We start from the raw sequence: 27,630 nt of genomic DNA, 5'->3' as shown, positions 1-27,630 counted from the left end.
CGACTGGTATCCTAAACTCATCATTGGCCCTCCATTGGGCCAACAACTGATATCCTACACTCATCGTTGGCCCTCCATTGGGCCAACAGCATTTTTTCGTCTATCACGGTTCGTCTATAACTCTGTTTCTTTGTTGGCCAAAGATGGATGCCAACGCTATCCCAACGATAACGAAATTGAAAAAAAGACTAAAACTAGCATTGTCTAATACTTGTTTTATTTTCAAATAGTTGTGATTTTGTTAACATTTAACAAAAAGAAATCTAACATTTATTTAAAGTTTGTTTGCAATTTTCCTGAAGAAATATAACAGAATATTTCATCACTATAACATGTAAAATACTGATTCCAGTCTTTTATAAATCTAAATATTTTCTTATTTCAGTCACTAATTAAATACTACTGAAGTGAATTACTGTCTGTATATTAACTCATTATATATCCACGTTCTGTTTATTTGTTTTATTTTCTCACTGACTTGCAGCTTTTTATATTTTTATTTTTTCCTTTGCACCACAGTGCTAGGCACTCCATTATTACTCCCTTGAACAGCACCCTGTAAAAAACAAAAATCATAATGTTGATTAAACCATCTACGTCAAATTGATAACAATAACTAAAGAAATGCACATAAACCTCTGGACATAAACTTGCGTAAAATGTATGAAATTAATTTTTGTCTGTATTTAACCGACAAAAATATGTTAGAATTAACAAGAAAATGAGTTATTTTATTTACAGAATTTAATACTCAACACAAGTGCCATCCGCCAGCTTTAGATATAAGTATTTAACAGATGTTCAAGTCATATGGATATAACATGCATACAGGATATAAAAAGAAATTCTGTATAAGATTCCACAACTTTATCAAAAAATATTTAAAAAAAAAATAAACTTCTACTTACAGTTTATAGCTGGAAGACCGGGTTTTTGTTAAATCTAGACCTATCACATGTATAATAGTTTCCTTTACTTCACATGTCTATAGAAATCTGGCCTAGAGAGTAAAATTAACCACATTTTCTGGGATTTCTTACATAACTCGGGTTAACGAGAGTTCATGTTCTGGAATATTCAACAGATTTATTGTAAACATTTTATGATTGTATAAAATTAGATATTTGTTATAGAGTTAGTAAGGGTTTTTTTTTTCAATACTTTTTTCACAATTTTTTCAAGGTAGAAGATTTGAAATAGTTCAAAATATCATTACGGCTGCAGATAAGTTTTTAGTTTAATTAGCCCAAATTTAACTGATTACGAACTGGTGCAGAAAAGTGTATATAATAATTAATTAAATATTGCATGTTACACCTACACAACCTGTGTTTACCTGTGGGGGCTTGTGATAAAACAGTGACCTGTAAAATATACAATTATTATATTATTTTTTTCTAATGGACCAACGTTGGGCCAACGTTGGGCCAACGATGTTTTCTCTGTGTAAGTCTTTCTCTGAAAATCAATATAGGGCCAATGCAGAGATATCTGTGACTGAAATTTAAAGTTGGTTCAACGTTGGCCCAACAGCTGTATTTACAATACTTATTAATCATTGTTGGGCCAACAGTGGCCCAACAACGATTATCCTTTGACGGTTTTCCGTCGTTGGCCCAATGACTTCATGTTTACAGGGAAGAATCATTGAAGCCATGCTGTGACACGCAGCTGTGTCATGTCCGCATTTGGTTTGTTCCGGATTGCTGGAACAGTTCAGGATTTAGACTGTACTTGCAAATCTAAGGGAAGTAACCCACCATTTTCTGAAAAATTTACCATTTTATTAAAGTAAATATTTGTGTCATAACCGTACCGCACAAGTCTTAAAAATATGTGCTTATGTATTTTCATATATAAATTCTTTACAAAGACAAACCAATTGCAATACAAGGGAAATTTTAGAAAGGTTAAAAAGTAGAACACGGATGTCGTAAACGCTAGTTTGCGGTCTGTTTATTTTTGGACGAATCATGTGATGCCAGTCGTAAACTTTTAGAACTTTGATAAATTTTGATATGCGTCGCCAGTAAAAGATAAGACATGGTAAGTTGCATTCATTAACACATGTATTTTAAGTTGAAGCCTTATAATTTGCGTCGCTTCGGTGTGACATTTTTCAATAGGAAATGTTTATTCCAGTAACCATCCGGTAAAAGGTAAAGTTTACAAGCAAGTTTCATGACACTTTCAAGTGATCAACCCTTTAGGGGGCAAGGGACAGTAAATTTGAAAACTCCACAACTCTGCACTGATACTAGTGCGAAAAAAATCATAAAAAATCCAATTTCGACAAATTCAAGGCAAATTTTGAGCGAATGTCTTGCATAGACATAGCACTTCATTATGTGACATTTTCAGTCTGCCGATTCTATTGCTTCTGTGATAAAAACGAGTAAAACTCAGGTTTCAGGACACTAAATTTTTAGACAAAAATGGCCCAAAATTCACACCTTGCGCGAGCTTTACCATATTATCTGTAAATGACTGACCTAAAACACATGCATATGTAAAAGGTGAGTCCATTGCATTTCATTTGATGAAATTAGAGCGTGACAGACATCTGGCATGATTCCTGGTTAGGTTTCAGTATGGGATTCATTTCAGCTCAGTGATCGGTAACAGCATATAAACATCTCTGAGCTGAAATTTTTTAGCTAGACATGGGTAGTGGACGAATTTCCACACCCAGAATGGATGGAACTACTTAATATTATTTCCAGCCGAGCCCTTTGCAGGTGTCCTATTTACAGCCCCAGCTTCCAGTCTAGGTGGATACTGCTGGAAACAGTACCAATTTAAGTAAAGCACCCAGCACTGAACACTAGGTAGGATATCAGCCGCGAACGGGAATCGAACCCTGACCACTGGCATTGTAGTCCAACCTGCGCCACTGACTCCCTATCAGTATCATTACGAGGGATGGAAGCCCAGACCTCTTGCTGTCAAAGTGGACACTCCACCACTGCACGAGGTAATATTGAGGTGGAGCCTGCAATGCAATCTATATCCATATGGTGAACAGACACCCATCATGTCCTTTTAGAGTTTTCTAGGTTTCCATGTTAATGAATTTGTTTATGAAAGATTTATCTAATTAGATATTGAATTTAAGAAAGAGACAGGTTGCATAGCAATCATCTAAATAAATATTATGATTAATTGCCTACCGTTATTGACCCTAGCATGCTACTTGCTCTGATGTAGACACAATATTTGATTCTGCCATTGCGATGGGCGTAGATCATGATCAGCTTGCACATCCATGCAGTCTGATCAAGATCTGCTTTGTTTGCCATTCAGTCATTATCTTTTTGATAATCACCTCATTTAACAGTTTATTCATGATGCTGTTCAAATTGAAAGATGGACAAGTTAATAATAGAAATTTAGTTGAGTAACTTGTGTTAAGATTAATAGGACTGTGGAAATAATGCTGTTTAATATATGAGCCGTGCTATGAGAAAACCAACATAGTGGCTTTGCGAGCAGCATGGATCCAGACCAGCCTGCGCATCCGCACAGTCTGGTCAGGATCCATGCTTTTCGCTAATAGTTTCTCCAATTCCAGTACCAGGCTTTAAAAGTGAACAGCATGGAGCCTGACCAGACTGCGCGGATGCGCAGGCTGGTCTGGATCCATGCTGGTCGCAAACCCACTATGTTGGTTTTCTCATGGCATGGCACTTGACATGCTCAAAGAGCTTAATTTATAGCAGTGCTAAGGGATATGATAGGTGTTACAGGTACATTTTTACTTTTCATGAACAGAATCAGTCAAGCTGAGTCTGCTAGTCTGCAGTTATTTTGCTTGGTTGCATTCTGTTCTATAGACTATATATCACTTAAAGCTACAACTATTATAGCTGCTTCTGTTTTACAAGTATATGTATAGGTTATGCAAACTGACTTGTCATTTGTATAACTTTTCATAATGCTGATAGATTACATGCCGCAAACTAAGAAGGAGCAAGAATTTGAGGAATGGAGCATTCAAATGGATTTTGATCTGATTTTTGTTCCTTTTGATGTTAATATTTAATATTACACGATCATGTTTAATCAGTCAAGTACCTTATCAGTAGGAAAGACAGGTTAAGATTCATGATCTATAGATGCATGTGACTTTACATATAATTACACATTTTATCAGTTCACATCTACTACTGTCAAGCTCCTGTGTATATGCTTTGATTTGATTTTTTTGCTGATGAGACTTTCAATTTCATTTGTGATCTATAATGCCTGTGATTTCACATATAATTAAGTTTAGTTTATAAGAAGGGACACAATGTTGGTATTCATTCAAGGATACCCAAGATATGTGATTGTCATTACACTGGGTACTTGTTTTTTCCTTCCCTGAAGGCAGAGTGATATTGTTTTGGTATTGGTCGTCTGGCTGTTCGTCTATCGATCCATCCATGTGTCTGACCATCTGTCTGAAATTGAAAATGCTTATAATTCAAGAAGTATTGAAGCTTGAATCATGATTATAAACTAGCATCTGGCCTGTGCTCACATATTATAGTTTATCCCCCTTGACCCAGAAGCATGAGTTTTAACCGTTATTTGGTTAAAAAAAAGTTAAATCCTTAAGGAACTGTAATAATGTAGTTGTAAGCAGTTGTGTTCATGATATTAAGAATTATCAAAATGGGATTGTGTGTTAGGGCGTAATGCAGAGTGATATTTTGAAATCACCAGTGGCATTATTTGCATAATTATATTTTAGCAAAGTTAAAAACTGTATGATCATGAAAATAAACAATCTGCAGTATAGGTTGTGCAGTCTGGCTTTGATAATAATTCTTGAAGAGCAAGGTAATGGGCTATATATTTTGTTATCGCTGCTTACAAGTGCATCTAAGCCTGCACATTTAAAGCCAGTCTCTGACAGCTGCATAAGATAAGTGGTTAGAACATTGGACTAGTACTCACCACAGGCTGTTGTGATTTTTTTCCGTGTTAAAATGCTATGCTCTTTGATTTGTTAATTTGTATACTTCTTTCGTTATAACTGAAAGTCTTAAGATGTAGGCTTATCTGGGATACAGACTTTTATAGACTTGTGCAGAAATTGCCACTTTCTATGCCAAATTGGCTTTACACATCATCATTAATGATGACTTCTTTGAAGAGAGGAAGTGTTACATTTACTAATTAATGCATTGTCTGCATGTTTAAAGCGATTCTCTGAAAACTGCGTCAGGGAGTTGATTCTGTGGTTAAGAGCATTGGACTAGCACCTGAGTCCTGCCACAGGCAGTTTCCTGTATAAAATGCTATGCTCTTTCATTTGTGATGGCTTAAAGATGGCATAATACTGTGAATGCTTAATCCAGCCATGTGTTACAGTAGCTGCATGTTTACACTTCCAAGGAAGTTTCATGTTCAAAAGATATCATTCTTCTCTTATTAACAGAATGATGTTTAATAGAATAAGAACATTTTTTCTTGTAAAGATGTTTTAAGTTTATGCATGGTATCCCTGTGTTGTAACAGGATTTTAAATTATGAAATTGTACCTTAAATTTATCAGGTTAGGGAAATACAATGTATCAGCAAAATGTTTAGACATAATATTAACATGATTTGTCTGAATTTCCAATATTTTTTTTTCTCTCACTTAATTATTAGAATTTGATGGTCAGATCAATAACTATGATTATTTTTTTTCACACTTTTTTGTGTATACATACATAGAGCATTTTTTTAGTGAAAAAAAAAAGACGGCTTTCTGTTTCCCTCCATGTTGTCAATCTAGCATAAAGAGATACCATTCTTCAGTTTAGCTTCAGAAACATTCACCTCTGAGTCAGTGTCAAAGCCTGGAACAAAAAATAAAGGTATACAAAAAAATTAAGGCCCAAATTTCAGATTTAAATACATGAGTACGTACTACTACATAAAATATGTCACTGGAAAGTTCATGTTTATTAACAGTACTATATACACTTGGTTTAAAGTAGAACAAATTTAATACCGCGAATACTATAAACGAAGTATAATTGTTAATTAAAAGCGTCTCTGTCCTATAACCATTAGGTTTGTCCCTTATTAAAGGGAATTCCTATAGTTTTTTATGCGCATCTTTCTGCGCAGCAGACAATTTCTATTGAAAACTGAAGTGAAATTAACATTTTGTTGAAACGTGACAGACAGGCTTAAATATGAGGAATCTTGAATGAAATGACATTTTTGATAAGTTTTATCAGTAATCAAATGTTGATACAGGTTTATGTTGTATTGACAAGTACCCTGCCTGACAGGTATACATAGAGAATGATAACGAAAACATTATCGGAAAAGTCGATTATGTCTTTATTGGTAAATCAGGGTTTTCTTTATAGTCAATACGATTAAAAAGTAGTACAACTATTTTGTCATGGATAATAGTTTCACTACCCAATTCCCCTTTTCTCAATAGTAACATTTAACATGTTATTGTTACAAATACCTTGCAAAGTTGCGAGAGTAGTATCTTGCCATTTTTAGCTCAATTGAGCACATTTAAGTGCTCAAGGTGAGCTTTTGTGATTGCCCTGTGTCCGTCGTCCGTCGTCGTCTGTCGTCAACAATTTGACTGTTAACACTCTAGAGGTCACAATTTTGGCCTAATCTTAATGAAACTTGGTCAGAATGTTAACCTCATAAAAATCTTGGACGAGTTTGATATTGGGTCATCTGGGTTCAGAAACTAGGTCACCAGGTCAAATCAAAGGAAAAGCTTGTTAACACTCTAGAGGTCACAGTTTTGGCCCAATCTTAATGAAACTTGGTCAGAATGTTACCCTCAATAATTCTGGGACAAGTTCGATATTGGGTCATCTGGGGTTAAAAACTAGGTCACCAGGTCAAACAAAGGTAAAACTTGTTCACACTCTAGAGGTCACAATTTTGGCCCAATCTGAATGAAACTTGGTCAGAATGTTACCCTTAATAAAATCTTGGATGAGTTCGATATTGGGTCATCTGGGGTCAAAAACTAGGTCATCAGGTCAAATCAAAGGAAAAGCTTGTTAACACTCTGGAGGCCACATTTAAGACTGTATCTTTATGAAACTTGGTCAGAATGTTACGCATGATGATCTCAAAGTCCAGTTTGAATCTGGGTCATGTAGGTTCAAAAACTAGGTCACCTGGTCAAATCAAAGGAAAAGCTTGTGAACACTGTAGAGGCCACATTTATGACTGTATCTTCATGAAACTTAGTCAGAATGTTAATCTTGATGATCTTTAGGTCAAGTTCGAATCTTGGTCATGTGGGTCAAAAACTAGATCATCTGGTCAAATCAAAGGAAAAGCTTGTTAGCACTCTAGAGGCCACATTTATGACTGTATCTTCATGAAACTTAGTCAGAATGTTAATCTTGATGATCTTTAGGTCAAGATCGAATCTTGGTCATATGGGGTCAAAAACTAGGTCACCAGGTCAAATCAGAGGAAAAGTTAGTTAACACTTTAGAGGCCACATTTATGACCATATCTTAATGAAACCATCTTGATGAAACTATCTTGATGATCTTTAGGCCAATAGGTCAGGTGAGCGATACAGGGCCTTCATGGCCCTCTTGTTTGTGGTTGTGTTTTCACATCGCATTTTAGTACAAAGGCAGTGTCTTTCAAATAATGTAAGATATTATTGACTTAGTACTGATAAGACAATATCACCTTTCAGATTATTTAGCATTCAGTTATAGAAAGCTCAGTAGGTAAGAGCGTTGGTCTACAGATCGCGGGGTCGTGAGTTCGATCCTCGGGCGGGGCGTATGTTCTCCGTGACTATTTGATAAACGACATTGTGTCTGACATCATTAGTCCTCCACCTCTGATTCATGTGGGGAAGTTGGCAGTTACTTGCGGAGAACAGGTTTGTACTGGTACAGAATCCAGGAAAACTGGTTAGGTTAACTGCCCGCCGTTACATAACTGAAATACTGTTGAAAAATGGCGTTAAACCCAAAACAAACAAACAAATCAATTATAGAAAGAATTAAGAATTAAAAAAAAAAATTTAAACTTCTAGCAGATATACATGTAAACAATTTGGTCAGGTTCGCCCCATTTTTCGTCCGAACAGGTGTTGTATTCAAGCGGTCTTAACATAAAATTTAGCCTCATGACCCATACATTTTTAGCCATTTTTATGCTCACAATACAGTTATTCATACACAAGAAAAACAGGAAAAAGTTTTATGAAACAGTTTTTTCAAAATTAAAAAAAAAAATTCTTCACTATGGGTATTTTTCATTGGAAAAAGTTCACAAAAGTGAATAGGAAACAATACTTTCTTTCCGTTTGTACCCATTATTGTAAGGATATAGTATTACAAATATGACTATGATATCAAATAAGTATATAATAAAATCAGTAAAAAGAATAAACTTTATTGTACTACTAAGCTGTCTTAATAATGAAGTTAATGTATATTTTGGTTGGTATTTATGAAAAAGCAAAAAATTATGAAAATGTTAAAAAATTGCTGACAGTTTCAGCAACAGTGGATGTGTTCAAAACATTTTTTCACAAAAACAAGCCAGGTGACCCATTGCTTTTATTTGTTCATTGTTTTCAGCACAAATTTTCCTATCATATTATGTGAATTAAAAAAAATTCTATGAAAGGAAAAAAATTATAAGAATTCTCTTTAACAATGCAGTTGATCTTACAGGGAAAAATCTTACAATTTTGAAATAGTGCATTGTATTTCACTTCAGGTATTGCAGTTCAAATACTGCTGAATATAAATATAGGTGGTTGATCATGATTTATTGTATTATTTAGTATCATATATCTGACCAGTACATCATTTAATATTGATAGTCATTCATTGTCTTATAATATTTCATCAGAAAGTTTTACATATCTGAATAATGAAATAATACCTCCATTTTTACGTATGGCTTTTTCTGTAGACTGTGTAATATTTGTGACAGATTGATTTTCACTTTTTGCAAATCTTAAGTAAGACTTGCTAATTTAAAATTTTAAAGTCATGTACTAGCAACATATCTACCAAGCAGTTAACCTAAGCAGTGTTCCTGGATTCTGTACCAGTACAAACCTGTTTTCCGCAAGTAACTGCCAACTTCCCCACATGAATCAGAGGTGGAGGACAAATGATTTCAGACACAGTATTATATGTTGTTTATCAAATAGTCATGGAGAGCATACGTCCTGCCCGAGGATCGAACTCGCGACCCTGCGGTCCATAGACCAACGCTCTTTGAAGATGTTGCACGTCTTGTATGGTTACATATAGTTAACTGAATAATAGGAGATAGAAAGTGAGGCGAAAATAGAAAAACTAACTCTATGATTATAATTATCAATAATGGTGAAATTAAATTTAAGAGTGAGTGAATGATTTATTTAGTTCATGAAGGCAGTATTTAAGATTGAATCAGCCAGTTTAGCCCTATTTGGCTTTTCTCCCTGTTTTTTTTTTAACAAAAAGTTTCCTGTTAGTTTGCTTTCATATGCCTAAAGATACATATTATGTTATACCCCCCACGCCTCGTGTCCATCCGTCTGTCTCAGACTCTGTCCATTTGTTATCAATTTCGTGTCCGCTCTTAAACCACTTGAAGGATTTTGAAGAAACTTAGCACAAATGTTCACCGCATCAATGCGACATGCAAAGTGCATGTTTCAGGTGGCTTGCTTCAAAGTAAAGGTCACACCTAGGGAGTCCAAGCTTTGTTGTCAGCAGGCTAATGGTTAAAGTAAATAAATAACGAAATTGTTTGACCTTACAGCATGGTAAAATATCATGAGATAAATGTATGGTGACCATTAGTATATATATATATCCCTTCTTTATCTAATTGAACAGACACTTGTGTCATAAACAAGCGGATTGTAAAGCAATAATTCTATGTTTAAGCAAAAATAAAAAAAAAATTAGGAGGAAGTTGTAATATAATGATCTGGATTTTGTGTGTTTGAATTTTTTTTGTATTATTGTTGAATCTGGAACTATATATGTTATAGATAAATGAAAAGTATATAGTGCAGTAATAAACTTCTTAATAAGTGCTGTTTTTGGAGTGTTTGAAATAGCACAATGAGTGTAAGAAAGGTATGTTATATCTTACCGGAGTACATTGTATGTTTTCTAGTTTAACCCTTAGCCTGCTAAATTTCTATAATGGACTGGCCCATCATTCAATTTGGGCAATACCATTTATTATTCGAAGGGGTGTTCACTGAAAATTTATTGACTGAATAGCGAACAGTGCAGACCATGATTAGCCTGCACGGATGTGCAGGCTAATCTTGGTCTGCACTGGTCGCAAAGGCAGAATAACTCGCCCCCAGCAGGCTAAAGGTTAATCAAAATGCAGAATGATATTTGTCATGATTCGTAATTATATACATATACATATATTTATGTTTTCTTTAGTTTATACAACTGGCCATGATAGAATTACGAGTTTAAAGGCACTTGGACGACAAGAAGAGGAAACCTAAAATTAACCTTTACCCTGTTAAATTTCTAAAATGTACTGCTCTCTGATTCAGTTTGGGTAGTACCTGAGTTCGAAGGGGTGTTAAATGTACGTCAAATTTACTGACTGACAAGCATGTGTAATATACTCAATCTGTTGGCCTTATACCTCACCAGATACACACCAGCTTTGTTAGCCTATCCCAGAACACAATATTTTTTTTAATTAAGCATACACTTCCTGGTTTAAAGTCATGTCTCAAAAAATGTTACTTTTAAATTTCATTTTACTGACACCGAAAATCAATAATTATTTGAATATTATAAGGAAATAAAGAGATTACAGTTAAACAGAAGTGAAACATAATTATATAGTAATATAATAATTAAATGTGGATGACCAGGACTTAAATTTTAATGAAAAAGAATGGTGATTAGCTTTTAATTTTACTTTTATTTGTTATATTAGATTGTTCAAGAATCATAAACATATGGTGGCTGATTTCAGGCATTTTGCTCTGGCATGTAAGGGCGTTCAAAGAGCTCCAACATACTGCAAGCACGCCCACTTAGCTCAGTAGGTAGAGCATTGGTCTACGGATCGCGGGGTCGTGAGTTCGATCCTTGGGCAGGGTGTATGTTCTCCATGACTATTTGATAAACGACGTTGTGTCTGAAATCATTAGTCCTTCACCTCTGATTCTTGTGGGGAAGTTGACCGTTAATTACTTGCGGAGAACAGGTTTGTACTGGTACAGAATCCAGGAACACTGGTTAGGTTAACTGCCCGCCGTAACATGACTGAAATACTGTTGAAAAACGGCATTAAACCCAAAACAAACGAAGTCTAACATACCACAGTGACAAATAAATGTGCCAGTTACAACAAAATAACGGATTTGTTGTATTAGCGGTCTAGTTTTGCATTTTGATGCTCTTCAACTGCACCAACACGCCAGAACAAATGGCAGAAATCAGTCACCATAATCATAAGCATGATGCTAATATGTAGGACTGGGACAATTACTTGGTTAATTGGATCTGATTCAATAAGTAGGTGAAACCGGTTTCAATTTTGCAAAACCTCTAATCGCTCTTAAACAATAAAGATATATTTCTTTGACCAGCACATTGACCTGCAGGATATTTCTGCTAAAACACATCAATCAACAGAATCATTAGGCTCGGATTCGCTTGTTATGATATATATATAATGAAACACACCAAAATATGACTTACTAATTTTCAAACTGCTTGCAAATGATAAAGTCAGGCGAAAGTTCCTAATGAAGTCAGCTGCTGGAATTACCTTGATTCGGTCATCAGGATGGCAAAGATCATATTCAATATGGCGGCCGATTAACAGGTTCAATTCGATTTCACACAAATGATTAACTGGTTTCAAAAGTTTGAAATCCTCCCGGCCCTACTAATGTAAAGCAGATTCAATAAATTTCTGAAGTACGTAGTCTGTGGATATTACTGTAATAGGACAAAATAGCTACATGGTTGATTTAAGTCTCGAAGAAGCCCTTATTCCTTTCTGTCTTCAACAGTGTATTTAGTAGGAATCATTTTGTATCACAGTCCCTAGTTTTGTATTAATACTTTTTTGTATGCAATACTTGAAGGATCATGATCCAACTCGATGATCATGATCCAACTTGATCTTAGCATCATTTTATTAGGTCCTGTCACATCTGGCCCTTTTTATAGGCTACATGAGCTAAAAATAAAAATACCTTTAAACAACGTCTGCTCATGATCTATTGCCACTGGATGGATTTTTCGTTATGTTAGGACTGTAGAATCATTAAAAGATCCTTTCCCAAATTTGTTCAAAAGTGCAGGGCTGTTGGTTTCTTGTACATGTATGGTCCACTAGAGCTAAAAATAGAAACTGTTCATAGACTTGATTTGTAGCATCATTATAAGGTCCTCTCCAAGTTTTATTCAAATTGGGAATCTTTAAAGCGAAAAATAGAAACATTGTTGAATATGAAATTTTCATATGAACTTCTTCATAGATCTTTATATTTAACTTGATCTGTTGCATTGTTATAAGTTCTTCTCCCAACTTTGTACAAGTTAGGATACGTATTGCCCTTTTTAGGAGATAAAAATAGAATTACCTTCAAAATAACAACTTCTTCTCTTGAACTACTTGGTTGATCTTCATCAAGCTGGGTCTGGAGTGTATTCTACTTGGTTAAATAAAACAATATTTCTTCCAAGCTGCTTATAAAGAAAAGTTTCAAAAAGTGTAACAGTCAATTTTTTTTTTTTTGGCAAATTCTGAAGATTTAAATCTAAGCAGCTATTAGTTGCTAGAAAACAGAACCTATAGTTTTAACGTATTAATTATTCATACTGTATATATAGCCCTTTTAATGAAAAACAAGTTCAAAAACACTTAACTCAGTGCACCAAGTCATCCTCTGCTAGTACAGACACACTGGTAGAAACATAAGAACAGAATGGTGAAAATCCATTATATACAGGCGTAACCTAGCTCTTTGTAAATAAGACAGTCTGGTTCTTTAATGTGCCCACAGTATAGAACCAAAACACCAGACTGGAGCAGCTGTCTTTCCAAGAAAGAACCAATACAGGCCTTGAGTCGAGCGTGTTACCATTATACCACTCACAGAGCCACTTGAGTGCAATAAAATACAATTATTAATGTCAAGATACAAGATACAAATTTTATTTAAAGTCAGTTTAAAGTCAGTGTAATGATGTAATCACATGAATTAAACAAATAAGGTATTAAATCTTTATCCATACTTTTATTATCAACATAAATATACATTGCAGTTTTATCACTTAATACAGTGTACATGTATATAGTCCATATTTAGAACATTAAATTTTGAGTACTAACTCAGTATTTCGTAATAAATAAAGTGGTTCATTTTATGACATAAAATTTTTACCACTTTCACAAAGGAAAATATTAGCAGACAGACAAACATTCAAGTTTAACACATTGACTATAGAGTAGTACAAACTAAAGGGTCTCACACATAAGCAGATTAACTTCAATGACTATATAATTTTTGTGTCCTAGAGCCACAATTATCAAAAAACTCATACTAGTATGACTACTCCCTTGATAATTATGGCTCTAGGACACAAAAATAAGTCATTAAACTTAATTACCTCATGCACCGGACCTCTAGAGTCTTTGGTACAAAACTCACTGACATATTATTAAGTTTTAAGATATTACAATATATTAGCAAAACTTAGTATTCTTTGCAGAAGGGAGTCACTTATGGTTGCAACTTGCAACACTTTGAAAAATGGAGAAAGTCAGCATATCTTCAATAATCTTGCTTTATTTCTTACCAATTTCTATTATTTATTTTCACTCTCTTATTCATTTTTTTCCAGTGTAATATTAGACATTTTGTGCCAGACTTTTAGAAAATTTCACCTATCTGTGGGCAAGTAGCTTTAATTCCAGTTAGTCATTTGTGTCAGTCTGACTAAAATGTTTAATCTTCTAAACGAAAACATGAGGATGACCTATTCACATTCATCTTTCTGTACATTTGGGTTTCCACTATTCGAGGGTTCAACGCAATAAGGGTGTATCTACCTATACTAATTATATGTAGATACGCCCTTATTGCGTTGAACCCTCGAATTGCTGTTTTTATTTTCACAAATCTATTTTATTTGTACCAATCAGACGGCTCTCTTCAACAAGCATTTGGCTAAACCATCAAAATAGCATCTAATGTCATAGGGTTAGAGAAATGTGCAGTCAGTCCGGGGCTCGAACCTGGGACCAAGTGCTTACAGGGCAGGTGCTGTACCAACTTAACTTACCGGCTGCCTGACACATATTCTCTCCTTTATAGTGACCAAGTCCATACCTTGACACATGATGCCTCTCAAAACACGAGGGTGCAGTCATGATGTTGTAGTCATAATAAACATGAAAATCCCAGGGTATAATTGTAAATTTTTTAAACTTCTACTTTCACTTTGAATATGTTGAAAGCAATTAATTAAGGCTTTGACTGGTTAGTGGAAGGGCCATCGGAAGGAGTCTATCTAAATAGCCCGTTTTCAGATCCAAAGCATAGCGTTAATTGGAGATGTACTTTAGTCAGATTGTCAGTTGTGTATGATATGATACCTTGTTGATTTTCCTAGGCACAAATTATATTTGTTACTTGAGTAGGTTGCTTTTTATTGACAGTTTTTAGCTCACCTGAGCAATGCTCAGGTGAGTTTTTCTGATCGCTCGATGTCCGGCGTCAGCGTCCGTCGTCTGTCAACATTTAGCTTGTGTATGCGATAGAGGCTGTATTTTTCAATTAATCTTCATGAATGTTGGTCAGAATGATAACCTTGATGAAATCTAGGCTGAGTTCGAAAATGGGTCATCTCGGGTCAAAAACTAGGTCACTAGGTCAAATCAAAGAAAAACCTTGTGTATGCGATAGAGGCTGTATTTTTCAATTAAGCTTCATGAATATTGGTCAGAATGATAACCTTGATGAAATGAAGGCCGAGTTCGAAAATGGGTCATCTCGGGTCAAAAACTAGGTCACTAGGTCAAATCAAAGAAAAACCTTGTGTATGCGTTAGAGGCGGTATTTTTCAATTGATCTTCATGAATTTTGGTCAGAATGATTACCTTGATAAAATCTAGGCCGACTTCGAAAATGGGTCATCTGGGATCAAAAACTAGGTCACTAGGTCAAATCAAGGAAAAACCTTGTGTATGCGATAGAGGCTGTATTTTTCAATTGATCTTCATGAATTTTGATCAGAATGATTACCTTGATGAAATTTAGGCCGAGTTTGAATATGGGTTATCTGAGGTCAAAAACTAGGTCACTAGGTCAAATTAAAGAAAAATCTTGTGTATGCGATAGAGACTGTTTTTTTCAATTGATTTTTATGAAATTTGGTCAGGATGATTGCCTTAATGAAATCTAGGTCGAATTTGAATATGGGTCATCTGAGGTCAAAAACTAGGTCACTTGGTCAAATCAAAGAAAAAACTTGTGTATGTGATAGAGGCTGTATTTTTCAATTGATCTTCATGAATTTTGGTCAGAATGATTGCCTTGATAAAATCTAGGTCGAGTTTGAACATGGGTCATCTAGGGTCAAAAACTAGGTCATATCTAAGAAAATGCTTGTTTTATCGCAAGAGACTAATTTTTTGGTCCAATCTTAATAAAAATTGGTCAGAATATTTGTTTCCATGAAATCACTAGGTCAAACATGTTTTACACTGTTATGGCGTGTTTCTTAGGTGAGCGACCTAGGGCCATCTTGGCCCTCTTGTTTAAAATAGTATGTACAGACACACTCCCCAGATTTAAATTTGAAAATGATGAGTTTAGATTATGTCAGTGGTGAGTGAGCAGGTGCGATAAAATTTAGAACATAAATAAATATATACTTTGAAGTTATGGAGGTATGAAAATTAATGATTATAATTATATTCAGAATTATTGTTAAATATTGTTTTTGTAAATTCATGAAGTGAAATGGGTTAATAACGTAAGATAATAAACTAATACCGTACTTTGGGATATTTTCGTCATGGTTAATATTTCGCCACCAATATGGATGGCAAAAATATACCTATGTCCAAAATTTAAAACTATAAAAATGTTACCACTACAATACCTGACATCGGGTATAAAATTATAATTGCTTTTCTATTAATAATCAAAGAAAAGTAACCTCCCTTGGATACTTTTCAAAAATGCCAGTAATGTTGCTGGATTTTATTGAAATTTTCGGGCAAGTTTTCGCCACCTATGTAAGATGGCTAAAAATACACACCAAAATAAAACCGATACATTTTGGGTTAAAAGGACGAAAATTTGCTAACACGAAAATATTCCAAAGTATGGTGTCAGTTTTGTAAATTTGTGAATTCATAAAATGAAATGGGTTAATTACGTAAGATAATAAACTGTATATGTTAGTATTTCTGTCTGCCCACTCTAAACTCAATAGGGAGAAAGTAGATTACTGCTGGGTCATGAATTCCATCATCAGGAGAGGTGTATGCTCTCCGTGGCAGTTGATGAAAGACATACTGTCTAAAATCATTCCTCCATCACCTTTGATTCATGTGGGGAAGTTGGGAGTTTAACTTTTACCCTGCTAAATTTCTAAAATGGACTGGTCCATCATTCAGTTAGGGTAGTTCCACTTATTTTTCAAAGTGGTGTTCACTGAAAATGTATTGACTGAATAGCAAACAGTGTGTGTGCAGCTTGATCTTGGTCTGCACTGGTTGCAAAGGTAAAATCACTTGCCATCAGCAGACAGAAGGTTAACTATTTACTGGTACAGAATCCAGGAACACAGGATGACAGCCTGCTGAAATACTGTCTACTGAATACTCCCCATGAGCTTAATATGTGATCAGCTTTTGTCTGCTGTGAGTTTTTTGTCAGTGAACAGTTAATTGCTTTAAATAGCATTCTCCTAAACCACTTAGCCGATCTTAATGAAATAAAAAAAAAAAAATATTATATTGATGATCCATATAGGTTATCAGGATCCTCCCCAAGCTTACACAGTAGCTAACATGAAGTAATAACTATGTCCTTGCAGAAGTCTACATGCCATGGCAACAGAAAGAAACAGTGATGTTGTCTCTGAAACCATTTGTAAGATTTCAAAATAGTTCCCCAGCAGGGTTGTTGCAGAAATCTAGTTGCCAATGTCAACAGAAAGAAACAGCTGTCTCCGAAACTGGTTGTCAGATCAAAAGTTTTGCAGAAATCTAGTTGCCATGGTAACAGAGAGAAAAGTATTTCAGAACCCACAGTTAAATTTCTTGCACTATGACGTCTCACCCCTATAATTATTGCAACTATAAAATAGTCAAAATACAAACAAACAATATGGTGTCTACTGCACTCTACAGCTTGTACTCAGTGATATTTATTAATATTTTGATATCATTCAATTTTGTTTGGATTTAAATATTAAGTGGATTTTGATATTCCAACAAAAAATGAGTGGGAACTTTACTGGTTCCTTGGGATTTAATGCTGTGGATTGACTCGACCACAAAATCCATGAAAATTAGTCATAAACATATATTCATAATTTTGCTGTAATTTTACTGAATTTTAGAAATGTCTAACCTATAATCTTTAGCCTGCTGGCTCTTTGCCTTTGCGACCAATGCAGACCAAGATCCATCTGCACTTCCTGGCAGACTGATCATGGTCTACACAGTGTGTGCTGTAAATTTTCAGTGAACTCCCCCTTGAACAAAAAAGTGATACTGCCCAAACTGAATGATGGGTCAGTCCATTTTAGAAAGGTTGAGTGTATATTTTTTATGATATTTTTTTTTTATCAGAGCCATATTGAATGTGCATTTATCTATTTTCAGGCAGGAGGAGGGGAAAAGAAGGAACATTTATATAAAATCCTTGTGATAGGAGAATTAGGGACGGGTAAAACATCAATCATTAAACGTTACGTGCATCAGTTCTTTTCACAACACTACAGAGCCACTATAGGTGTGGACTTTGCCTTGAAAGTTCTCAACTGGGACGCTGAGACCATAGTGAGGTTGCAGTTATGGGACATTGCAGGTAGGTTTATTTCATTTTCAGCTCGTCTGACTTTTGGAAAAATCTACGAGGTATTGTCGTCACTTGATCGTGGTCTTTTGTGTAAAATGTTTGTTTAGGTCCACCTTTTTCTCAAAAACTGTAAGAGCTGCACCTCTTAACTGTGTATTCCAAGAACCATAACTCTGATATGCATTTTGTCAGAATCATAATGGCCCTTTTTGTACTGCGAAAATCTGAACTATAACTATTTTCTTACACAATTATCCAGCACTCGCAGACAAGCGATAGCACTCACAGGCAGTTCTCTTGTTTAAATTTGGGCATCGTTATGAACACCCTCCCATTTGTGTTTTTTTTTTCAAAGTAGTCCCTGTGACTACAGTACTAATTTGTCACATGTAAAACAGAGCACATGCTCTACAGCTCAGAGTCAGATAAATCACACTCTCTTTGGCTTATTTTGTGGCCAGAGCAGATCAGAATTTTGACAAAAATAAATCCGAAAGTGAAAGGGTTAGAGCCAAGATGTTTACATCTAGTGCTTCTCTTTCAGCTGTGTTCAATATATTATTCCAGCTACTTGGGTTGAATAATTTGGTACCCACTGGAGATCATTGCTTTAACCAAAATTACATTAGGAGACCTTTAAAAGTTTCAAAAGTGACCTGGAACTTAACTTATGTCCTTCACATAATAGGGGTGAATTAGAACTGGTAACTGTGAAACTATCGATATTCGTAGGGGACTACTTTTTGTGGATGTCATGGCTTCTTCATTTCATGAAATTTATACAAACAAGCAAGTCCTTTCACATTCATTTATCTTAAATGGAAATCAATGAATTCATATTCCTTGAAATACTGTGAAATCATAAATATTCATGGGTGATTGATTTTCGTGGATTTTGTGGTTAAGTCAATCCATGAAATTTAATTTCCCAAAATTCCCATTCATTTTATGTTCAAAAGTTGAAATCCATGAATTCATATCCCCATGAAATTGTTGTTTTGATGAAAACCACTAAATGTTATGCCCACAAAATTAGATGATTTTACAGTAGCTGTTTTTGGAAAAAATAACAAATTTTATGCCAACAAAAATTGTAGCCTGTTGTTGATGTTTCATTTCTTTCATAAATTATTAAGAAGTTATGACTCAAAGTCATGAGTTTTATATTTCCTCATTTTATATAATAATCACAGTTCTTAAACTTGATAATTTATGTTTACAAGTTTCATATACATTAAGTATCATGAGCTTTGATCTTAAGTGAGTGAGTGAGTTGGGTTTTACAGCGAATCGACACAAAATGGTCATAAATCGCAGAGCTTTGATCTTAAAAGTAACAAAGAAGAAAAACAAGTCATGATAAACATAAATACAAAATAAATGGCTTAGGCTAGTGATAGTTTTGTTATATATTGCTCAGAAAATGAATACATTGAGAAATAAAGTTTAGTTAAGCAACTATATAATTATTACACCGAGGCATATCTTTCAAAACAAGGATACAGTTCTTGTTGATACTGTTTATTTTTAGCTCACCTGAGCAGGAAGTGCTCAAGGTGAGCATTTGTGATCGCCCTGTGTCCGTCATCTGTCCGTCATCCGTCCGTCGTCAACAGTTTGACTGTTAACACTCTAGAGGTCACAATTTTGGCCCAGTTTTGATGAAACTTTGTCAGGATGTTACTCTGAATAAAATCTTGGACGAGTTCGATATTGGGTCATTTGGGGTCAAAAACTAGGTCACCAGGTCAAATCAAAGGAAAAGCTTGTTAACACTGGAGATCATAATTTTGGTCAAATCTTAATGAAACTTGGCCAGAATGTTACTCTCAGTAAAATCTTGGAGAGTCGTCAGGGCCCAAAAACTAGGTCCCCAGGTCAAATCTAAGGAAAAGCTTGTTAACACTCTAGAGGTCACATTTATGATTTTATTTTTATGAAATTTGGTCAGAATGTTTATCTTGAATATCTTTAGGTTAAGTTTCAATGTGGGTTAGGTGGGGTCAAAAACAAGGTCACCAGGTCAAATCAAACGAAAAGCTTTTTAACACTCTGGAGGCCACATTTTATGACTGTATCTTCACAAAACTCAGTCAGAATATTAATCTTGATGATCTTCATGTCAGATTTGAATCTAGGTCATTTGGGTTCAAAAACTAGGTCACCAGGTTAAATCAAAGGAAAAGCTAGTTAACACTCTAGAGGCCACATTAATGACCATATCTTAATAAAACTTTGTCAGAATATTAATCATGATGGTCTTTAGGATAAGTTGGAATCTGGGTCATATGGGTTCAGAAACAAGGTCACCAGGTCAAATCAAAGGAAAAGCTAGTGAACACTAGAGACCACATTTATGACCATATCTTTATGAAAGTTGGTCAGAATGTTAATCTTAATGATCTTAAAGTTAAGTTCCAATCTGGGTCAGGTGAGGTCAAAAGCTAGGTTACCAGGTCACATCAAAAGTAAATTTTTAGCTTGTTAACAATCTAGAAGCTACATTTATGACTGTATCTTCATGAAACTTGTTCAGAATGTTAATCTTGATGATCTTTAGATCAAGATCAAATCTGGGTCATGTGGGGTAAGAAACATACTAAGGTCACTAAGGTCAGATTTAATAAAAACTACATGTAGTAAACACTCTAGAGGCTACATTTATGACCATATCTTAATGAAACTTGAATGAATGTTAATCTTGATGATCTTTAGATCATTAGGTCAGGTGAGTGATACAGGGCCTTCATGGCCCTCTTGTTTTAATTTTAGGATTGTTGTAAAATAAATTTTGAGGTGGTCAGCCAATGAAACCCTAGAGAAAATGTTGACCAATGACTATTTTATATAAAAAATGATATTCTCAACGAATCTGAATCAGTAGTTCATCTAATTTTGCTAATTTTGCTTAAATGATAAAATTTTTCAGGCCAAGAGAGGTTTGGAAATATGACTAGGGTATATTATAAAGAGGCTGTAGGTGCATTTATTGTGTTTGACTTAACTAGAGCATCAACATTTGATGCAGTTACAAAATGGAAAAATGACCTTGACCTCAAAGTTCAACTTGCCGATGGAAGACCTGTGCCATGTGTTCTTTTAGCAAATAAGGTAGGTTTGTTGCAAGGTTATTTTCCCTTGATTTGCTTCAGTTATGATATTGACTGGCAGCCGACTGTGATACATGAAAGTCATTTCTAAAGGAACATTGGCGTTAGTAAAAATTATGGATGAATTCATATATTTACTTGCCTTTAAGAGGGCCATTTTTACCTCATACAGCCATTTTTACCTCAGACCAAATTATTCTCTCTTTGACTTACAATATTTAGAAAAGGGTCTGCAAAATATTGCTGATTTTGTAGAAATTAATTGGGCTCGTCTTTACGAAGGGTTGTCTTATAAACTGGTAAATATCGTAATTTCAAACAGCTTGTGATGCTCTTCTGGATACCTGTGTACAAGTTAGAAAATGTTGTCCATGAAAATTTTGATATTAGACATTTCATCCTGTTGAAATAATTAGCAAACCTTCTGCTTAGCAGCTAGTTAAAGGCTTTCTATATTTCTCCAGCTGGTGCACAAAATGGTGATGGCTATACTCAGGTACTTGTCCATTACTGAAACAGTGCCTGGAAAATCACCATAGGTCTCCGTTCATCCTGAAAAGCTAGAAAAGTCACCATTTGGCTTACATTATGTCTATATGATTCTAAATCCAACAGAAATGATAAAAATGTGCATTAGTACAAAAAAGGATTAGCATTACTGGTTCAGTCTGTCCTTTAATTCATGCCTCCTGCATGCGCATTCTGTACTGCCATAGATAGATTTAGCTTTTACAGTTTTTTGATAATGTTCAGCTTTATTAACAAGATAGGTTTATAGCGGTATTTGGAAACTCATTCCTCTGGCAAGACCGATGTACTCCTATTGGCCAAAGACACTTACATGTACATAAATTCCGTATCTAAGCTATTTTGTCATTCTGAAATCTGAGGTAAACTTACTGATCTGAATGTCATTTATACAGAAAAATATTTTTGTGCTTAACTTCCGGACTCAAACATGCACATTATCAAATTGAGCTGTGCCATGGGAAAACCAACATAGTGACTTTGCGACCAGCATGGATCCAGACCAGCCTGCGCATCCACGCAGTCTTGTCAGAAATCCATGCTGTTCACTTTCAAACCCTATTGGAATTGGAGAAACTGTTAGCGAACAGCATGGATCCTGACCAGATGTTGCGGATGCGCAGGCTGGTCTGGATCCATGCTGGTCACAAAGCCACTATGTTCATTTTCCCATGGCCTGGCTCAAATTATGTTGCTGTTTTTCAGTGTGATCAACCAAAAGAGGGCCTTATGAACAACACGTCACAGATAGATGAATTTTGTAAAGAAAAAGGTTTTATTGGTTGGTTTGAAACCTCAGCAAAAGAAAATATTAATATAGATGAAGCAGCAAGATTTTTAGTTACTCAGGTATGCTAAAAAGTCTTTTTATTTCCTCAAAAGGATAAGACCGATTAATATCACTATCATTTTATCTGGGCAAGTCATAGTTATTTACATAGCAACATTTTTGTTATTGCCATCATCACTGTCATCATCCCAACAGTCATCATTCAAACAACCATCATTGTCATCATCACCACCACCATTTTAATTCACCATATCATTATCACCATACTATAACCACCATCTCCACTGCTGTCATCATCATCACTTTCATCACTCATTTTCATGAGCATCATTGTCATCATCACTATCATTGTCATCATCAACAACATCCCTCCAGTTGTCTATTGCATCACTGCCAACAATGCTGTCACTATCACCATCATCATCATCTTTGATACCACCATCATCATCATCATTCCACCATCATCATTGTTATTGAGAAATTGCTACCGTCATCATCATTACAGTATCATTATCATCATCTCTCACCATCTTGACAATCATTATTACCACTGCCCTTGTTTTTGGCCATGTTATCATTGTTGTGAGAAGACTCTGTGGTGGTGATAACTTAAATTTGTGGTACAAAAGCACTACCGATCTTCCATACAATAGTGTATTAATACAGTGTCTGTATTTCATGACAGAAGAATTACAACTTTATTACATTTACTTGGCTAGCTCAAAGTTTATTGCATTCAGACATGACAAATTGTACTGAAATAAAGTTATAAAACTACAGATGTTATCTAAGCAAGTGCACAGTGCATGGGCAATTTAACAATTGATAAGGGTGTAAAAGTGAGGTGACAATTATATGACAAAATACTGTTAGTACAATAGATAACAAGAAGACATCATTTAAATTGTAAGTGGCTTACATCATGAGTCGTTCTGTCACTTGAGCTTTTATTTTTATTACTGATCAAAAGTTGTTGAATTGGCAACAGTCCTCAAATGCCTTTGGCAATAGTCCATTTGTACCTTTGGCAATATTTGGAACATGCCTTAGGCATTATAGTGGAAGTGTGTGTATGCATTGACATTAATCAGCTCATACCTTTGGCAGTATGCCTTGGAGAAATAAATGCTTGTGGCAATAGTTAATAAATGCTTGTGGCAATAGTTAATAACTGCTTGTGGCAATAGTTGATAACTGCTTGTGGCAATAGTTGAAATATGCCTTTGGTCCACACATGCTTGTGAAGATATTCCATACATACTTGTATCAGTTTTCAAATCATGCCTTCAGAATAGTCCATACTTGAATTTGGCAATAGTCTATTCATGCCTTTGGCTATATCATCAACTTGTCAGTTTCCCTGTCAAATTTAATTTTCTCTGTCATTGGAAGAGATTTTTTTTCTCCAATTCAATGTCAGAGATGAAATTTCCATTTCACTGTTGGATATTGTTTATCCATTTTACTGAAAAAAAATCATAGTTTTTCCACTTTCTTTCTGAAATTCTTTTCCTGTTTTTCATTTCGCTGTCAGATCATTTATCAGTTATTTGTTCATTTTATTTTTTGTGATTATTTTTTTTATTTCACTGTCAGAGATATTCTGACATCCTTATTTTTCCATTTCACTGTCATAGAAATTCTGACATTCTTATTTTTCCATTTCACTGTCAGAGAAAATCTGACATTCTTGTTTTTCCATTTCACTGTCAGAGAAATTCTGACATTCTTATTTTTCCATTTCACTGTCAGAGAAAATCTGACATTCTTATTTTTCCATTTTCTGTGTGAGATTTTTTTTCCTTTTACTGACTTAGCTAATTTTTGCACTTAACTTTCTGAGATCATTTTATAAATATATTCTTACATTCCAGTTTATATTTCATTGAGGTCATTCTTCCATTTCTCTGTCTCAGATTATTTTTTCATTTCACTGTATTATTCAACAGAGATGATTTTTCCATTTCACCATGTGAGATGATTTTTCCATTTCAGTGTAAGAGATGATTTTTCCATTTCACTGTATTATTCAACAGAGATGATTTTTCCATTTCACCATGTGAGATGATTTTTCCATTTCACCATGTGAGATGATTTTTCCATTTCACTGTATTATTCAACAGAGATGATTTTTCTATTTCGTCATGTGAGATTATTTTTCCATTTTACTGTGTGAGATTATTTTTCCATTTTATTGTCATGAGATTGATTTTCCATTTCACTGTGTGAGATCATTTTTCCATTTTATTGTCATGAGATTGATTTTCCATTTCAGGTATTACAGAATGATAAAGCTATGAAATCTGAAGACTCCAAAGAGCGGGATAGAATACAACTAGATGATACAGATGGTTCAGATAAAAAAGAAAAAAGAGGATGCTGTTCTTGAAAAAACTTTACTCTAAATTCTACCTAGGTTCTACAATGTTTTTTTTTTTCAGGTTAGGCCAAGATAAAAGTGTGTTGTAAGTCCTGCGATCGGAAAAGTGGGATCAGCTTATTGAATGTCTTAAGACAATTCCAAATGTTTTGTTTGTTTTATTTTATGACTTACGAAATTATGGTTAAATCTATTGTGTGTTTTTGTTTTGGATAAAAAGTTTAGTGGAAACACACATGCTTCTTTTACTTTTGAAGGGAACCTTAACTTTGCAATACTCACTCATTTTAGGATTGATTACTTTATTTTCATTTTGTTTTATCTTACATCTAGGGAACAAATTATATAAACAGAGGTTTCATTTCATTCTTCAAATTCACAAACTCAAGTATGTGTTTTAATATACGTTTTATCATCATTTTATAAAGTGGTTGATGGGAGTTAGTTTGTGATTACACTTAAAATTTTTAGCTTGAGTTGTGAGTTGTCTTATCCTGTTTCAATGCAAATTTTCTTCGTATTTTTACCTTGATTCAAAAAAGTATATATATAAAGTAGAATGATTTTAAAAGTCTCTGTCTATCATTTATTGTCAAGTAACTTCCATAAGTGAAACATGTGAAATCATTAATTTTCTTGGATTTCATATTTGAGTCTATTCATAAGATTAAATCTTTAATGAAGAATGAAATTCCCATTCATTCTGTATTCAAAATTTCAGTTCCAAGAATTCATGTACATTTGATATAATAACCGTTGTGGTAAAAACCACACTGTATGTCTGGAAACAATTTCTGCAGGCTGCAGCCTTTAACCTTTGACCTGCAAAATTCATAAAATGAACTGGACTATCATTCTGTATGGGCAATACCATTTATTATTGAAAGGGGTGTTCACTGAAAATTTACTGACTGAATAGTGAACAGTGCAGACATCCGTGAAGGCTGATCTCGATATGCACTGGTCGCAGAGGCAGAATCACATGCCGCCAGCAGGATAAAGGTTAAAAGATATACTGTTAAATTGTTAATATTCATGGGGGACTAATTTTCATGGTTGAGTCAATCCACGAAATTAATCCCAATGAACAAGGAAAACTCCCATTCATTTTATGTTTAAAAGTTGAAATCCACGAATTCATATCCACACGAAATTGCCATTTTGACCAGAACAACGAAATTTCATGCACACGAAATTAAATGATTTTACGGTATTTCTTCATTCATTTAAAGGACTGCTTTCATTCATAATTTAGGTATTGTAAACAGGCTGTCTTAAAATTTTTTGACATTTTCAATGTTGAATTGGATTCATGTCACTTTTAAATGGGAAGAGAAAATAGTGACCTTTATAAACAGGTTTTACAGTAGTGGCAGTTATTTTGGTGAGGTCTATATGTATAGGTTGAGCTGTATTGTTAAACTGAACTATGCGTTATCATGTTTAGTGGTATAGATAGGGCAGGTTATGTTATATAGTTATCTGTATGATGATATATACATGTATACACCTGTATGTGTTATGTTTAGAAAAAATGGTTGATTTAGTTGACCTGAAATTTCATAGTTATGACCAAACAGATACTTAAACTGTAGCCTGCTTGTGGCAAGTGGTTTTGCGTTTGTGACCAGTGCTGACCAAGTTCTGCCTGCACGACTGCAGTCTGATCGTGGTCTGTACTGTTCGCTAATCAGTCAGTAAATTTTCAATGGACACACCTTTGAATAATAAATGGAACGCTGGCTTAAGACTAGTACTGATACGAATTTATAGATTTCAGATTTAACCCTTTCCCTGCTAAATTTCTATAATGAACTTGTCCATCTATCAATTTGGACACTACTATTAACTGTTAAAAGAGATGTTTTACCAATAAGATACTGACTGGATGGTGAACTGTGTAAATCTTGATTAGACTGCATGGATGTGCAGCCTGATCATGATCTACACTGGTCGCAAAGGCACAATCAATCATGTCCAGTATGATAAGGGTTAAGAAATAGTAAATATGGAATGAACTTGTTTTACTGATGGCTCACACAAAAACCCAAAAAGTAGTACCTTGTGAATATTTTTCATTTTATGGTAGTACATGATACAGTATTTGACAGTGAACTGTAGATATCTTACCGAAAATATTTATATCTCTTTAACATTATACTGACATAAACCCTAGCTTTATGATAACACTACAAACTAACTGAAAATCTAAAATTATAAAAAAAAAAAAAGCTGCAAACACAGGTAGAGAACAGTGGGTATTTTCTGTTTCACTCTTATTTTATATTTTTTTCGTTTGAGGATATTTTGGATGTTAGGGCTGCATACTTTACGTACATTCAGGCTTTTGAAATCATGTCTTGTTAAAGAAAAGGTTGACTGTTTAAGTGCTAAGTTTCAAGCAAAAAAGTTTTATTCATTGACAATTGAAAATCTGACATTAAAATGTTTGCTTCAGTGAGGTAGTGAACAGTGGGTATTTTTTGTGTCTCTCCTATTTAATATAAAAAGAAATTGTGTTAAGATGTTGAAAAAGAGTTGGGACTGCATAGCAGCTTAATATTTTACTTATATTCAGGCTGAAGAAAAGGTTGTTTAGAGTGCTAAGCTTTATATAAAAAAAAAAATGTATTTCATTTTTGTTGAGCCCACTGGTGGTGAGTTGACATAGTTGTCTCAGTGACGGTTCGGTGTAATATTGTGCGTGTGTGCATCCGAGTTTCTCTGGGCTGTAACTTATCCATGGATCAAGGGATTCTTGAATAACTTGGCCGAT

The 27,630-nt window shown here is 34.5% G+C and overlaps 1 protein-coding gene across 3 annotated transcripts; it reads left to right on the top strand.

The window, feature by feature from the left end:
• The first annotated feature begins 1,887 nt into the window (after positions 1–1,887).
• On the top strand, positions 1,888–27,068 carry LOC123541540 (ras-related protein Rab-32-like). 3 transcript variants are annotated; one of them, XM_053526175.1, is made up of 5 exons: positions 1,888–2,046; positions 17,851–18,055; positions 20,976–21,157; positions 22,390–22,533; positions 24,750–27,068. In XM_053526175.1, exons 1-5 carry the CDS (start codon positions 2,044–2,046, stop codon positions 24,861–24,863), a joined length of 648 nt encoding a protein of 215 aa, XP_053382150.1. In that variant the 5' UTR covers positions 1,888–2,043; the 3' UTR covers positions 24,864–27,068. The 3 variants fall into 3 exon arrangements, with proteins under 3 accessions (XP_053382150.1, XP_045183029.1, XP_053382151.1); XM_045327094.2 differs by lacking the exon at positions 1,888–2,046 and adding an exon at positions 9,849–10,085; XM_053526176.1 differs by lacking the exon at positions 1,888–2,046 and adding an exon at positions 10,864–10,884.
• Positions 27,069–27,630: the final 562 nt, after the last annotated feature.

This window comes from Mercenaria mercenaria, chromosome 16 (genome assembly GCF_021730395.1).
Source record: "Mercenaria mercenaria strain notata chromosome 16, MADL_Memer_1, whole genome shotgun sequence".
Classification (NCBI taxonomy): domain Eukaryota; kingdom Metazoa; phylum Mollusca; class Bivalvia; order Venerida; family Veneridae; genus Mercenaria; species Mercenaria mercenaria.
Note: the sequence above shows the minus strand (reverse complement) of the source record. Positions and strands in the feature narration are given on the sequence as shown.